A 2,504-nucleotide genomic window follows, 5' to 3' on the forward strand; every position below is an offset into this window, starting at 1 on the left:
AATCGTATACTTACGATATCGTAACACTTTAACGTAATATTATAAAAGGATATATTTATTTTAAACAAAAGGTAGACATTTCTAATTGACTATTAAAAGATATGCTTATTTTAAATTTGATTTCCACCTGTATAATTGACTTTGACTATTAAGAAATCATTTTAAAAAAATCTAAAATGATGGTTATATGACCAATTGAACCCACCCGCTTCACCAATATAAAAGGCCCATAAATACCACCTTAAGTACGATATGTCCTGTCTTTATTAATTTACCCTCTCTGTTTTTTTTTTTTTAATTTTTAATGTTCGATCTCCATGTCCTGTCTTTATTAATTCCTTAGTGCATTCCTCAGCGCGCTTCCTACATTAATGTTCTTTCAACGCTTCCAAATATCTAAAAAATAGTTCTGCCCGATTGATGAGAGAGTGAAAGCTTTGCACAATAGATAAGGGGTTAAATTTTGACGAGCCATATTTCTGGTCACTTAGTTGATTATAATTTTAACCTCATTATTTATCTTCTTTTACATAATTTAGAGATAAACTATAGAAACATCTAGATGAATATAATCATATTTTATTATAAAAATATCTAAAAATTAAATCTCAATTTCAATGAATTAATGAATAATTTTTTTTAATAGATGGTTCACTTAAAAACACTAGATTGATATGGCACCCGTTGATTGACACCTTATGCCAACTAATGATTGGGATTAAGCGTGTTTATCATAAATGATAATACTCTTATAGTTTGTAATTAAAATTGATTCTTATATTGAGAGTTGCAGAGCTAAAACTCTCAACCTTATGCCATCTCGACACCTTATGTTAAGATGGATATGTGCCTCGGATAAAATAAGAAATGAAAAAATTAGAGAGAAAGTCGGAGTTGCATCTATTGAGAGAAAACTCTGAAAAATAGATTAAGATTATATAGGCATGTATTTAGATGACCAATAAATACTCCAGCGATGTGAAATTATGACAAACACACATATCAAACGAGGAAGAGGGAGACCAAAAAAGACTTGATTAGTAATAATAAAATAAGATAAAATTTATTTAAATATAGATAATGATATAGTAAAGATATAACTTAATGATGTAAAAGAATTCATATAGCCAACTCCAATATAAGTTGTTATTGTTATTATATATTGGCTTCGTATTTTCATACATGGATTACTAAATATATAGTATTTGTAAGTAAAAAATCCTCATTTTCATTTATTTAACAAAAAGTGTATCATTTTTAATATTGGCTTGTGGCATTGTTTAAACAAACCAATTTACATTGTATAATTTGCTTAATGTTAAAGTTCAGTGTCAACGTTCTAGGAAGTGCACACAGAGGAACATGATCGGATAAATATGAAACAGTATGACCATATCACAACCTTATTTCAATATTTAGTGGGAGAAAAACTACGATAACTTTCACTCGATCCATCATCACATTCACAACAGCAATACAACAATATCAATGCCAATGAGACCGACATCGACGGAATTCTAACACACCAGTACTTCAAATAGATTATCCAAATTAATTAAATCTAACTCGATCGATCACAATTATTGCCAAATCCAACCACATCATGAATCGACGCAGTACTCAATCAAGGTGTCGTCGGCCGGAACGGGTTCGGAATTTCCAACCCGGGGTTCGGCACGAAGGTGTCGTCGATCCCCGGAAGAAACTGACCGCTCTTCGCCGCCGGGCCGCTGCTGTCCAGACCGCGGACCGCCGGTAACTCATGGCTTCCGAGGGCGTACCTTCCTATTCCGGGAATGAGCACGGTGCCCTCCTGGACGCCTAAGAACTCCGGCTCCTTCTTATCGAGGCTCGCCGGAGTTCCACGTCCGGCGAGTGCGGCTGGAAAAGCAAATGCCGAGAAAGCCAACAGGAGGAGGAGGAGACGGCAATGCGACGAGGCAGCCATCGGACGTCGATGAAGAAAAGAATACGGTAATTGATGAAGGAGGATCGGTGGTGGATGGAATTGCTTTGCTTCCAAGTGGTCTGTTTTTATAAGGAGGGAGTAGGCGGACATGGCGGCGATTAATTCGAGTTGCCGGGTTTTTTTTGAGTTTGCGTAAATAATTTTGATCAAGCATAATTCACAGCCTCAACAACTTGTTGCTGCTCATTAAGTATGCAGCTGAGCTGATTGAGTGTTTGTATCTATTCATGGAAGGCCCAAGAGTTGCTGCCTTGCTGGTGAGAACCGGTGGGCATTAAAAATGTTGGATGCGCACGATGCGATCACGCCAGTGGACGATGCCCAGAAACAAATGAATTACAAAATAGATTTTCATACGAAGTTTAAATTAGTATTTTGTATGTTTTAAATATTATTTAATTTTATTATAAATGCTATAATAATAATAATTATTATTATTATTATTATTGCATCTATGAGGTTTTTTTAGTTTAACTATCAGTAAATTTAAATAAAATTTTGTTTTATATAATTTATATAGAATTTTAATTTTATA

At 34.3% G+C, this 2,504-nt stretch overlaps 1 protein-coding gene across 1 annotated transcript; it reads right to left on the minus strand.

Moving 5' to 3' along the window:
• Positions 1-1,431: 1,431 nt before the first annotated feature.
• Positions 1,432-1,999, minus strand: LOC121999869 (putative cell wall protein). The gene has a single exon (XM_042554502.1). The coding sequence runs from the start codon at positions 1,946-1,948 to the stop codon at positions 1,625-1,627; it is 324 nt and encodes a 107-aa protein (XP_042410436.1). The 5' UTR covers positions 1,949-1,999; the 3' UTR covers positions 1,432-1,624.
• Positions 2,000-2,504: the final 505 nt, after the last annotated feature.

This window comes from Zingiber officinale, chromosome 7A (genome assembly GCF_018446385.1).
Source record: "Zingiber officinale cultivar Zhangliang chromosome 7A, Zo_v1.1, whole genome shotgun sequence".
Classification (NCBI taxonomy): domain Eukaryota; kingdom Viridiplantae; phylum Streptophyta; class Magnoliopsida; order Zingiberales; family Zingiberaceae; genus Zingiber; species Zingiber officinale.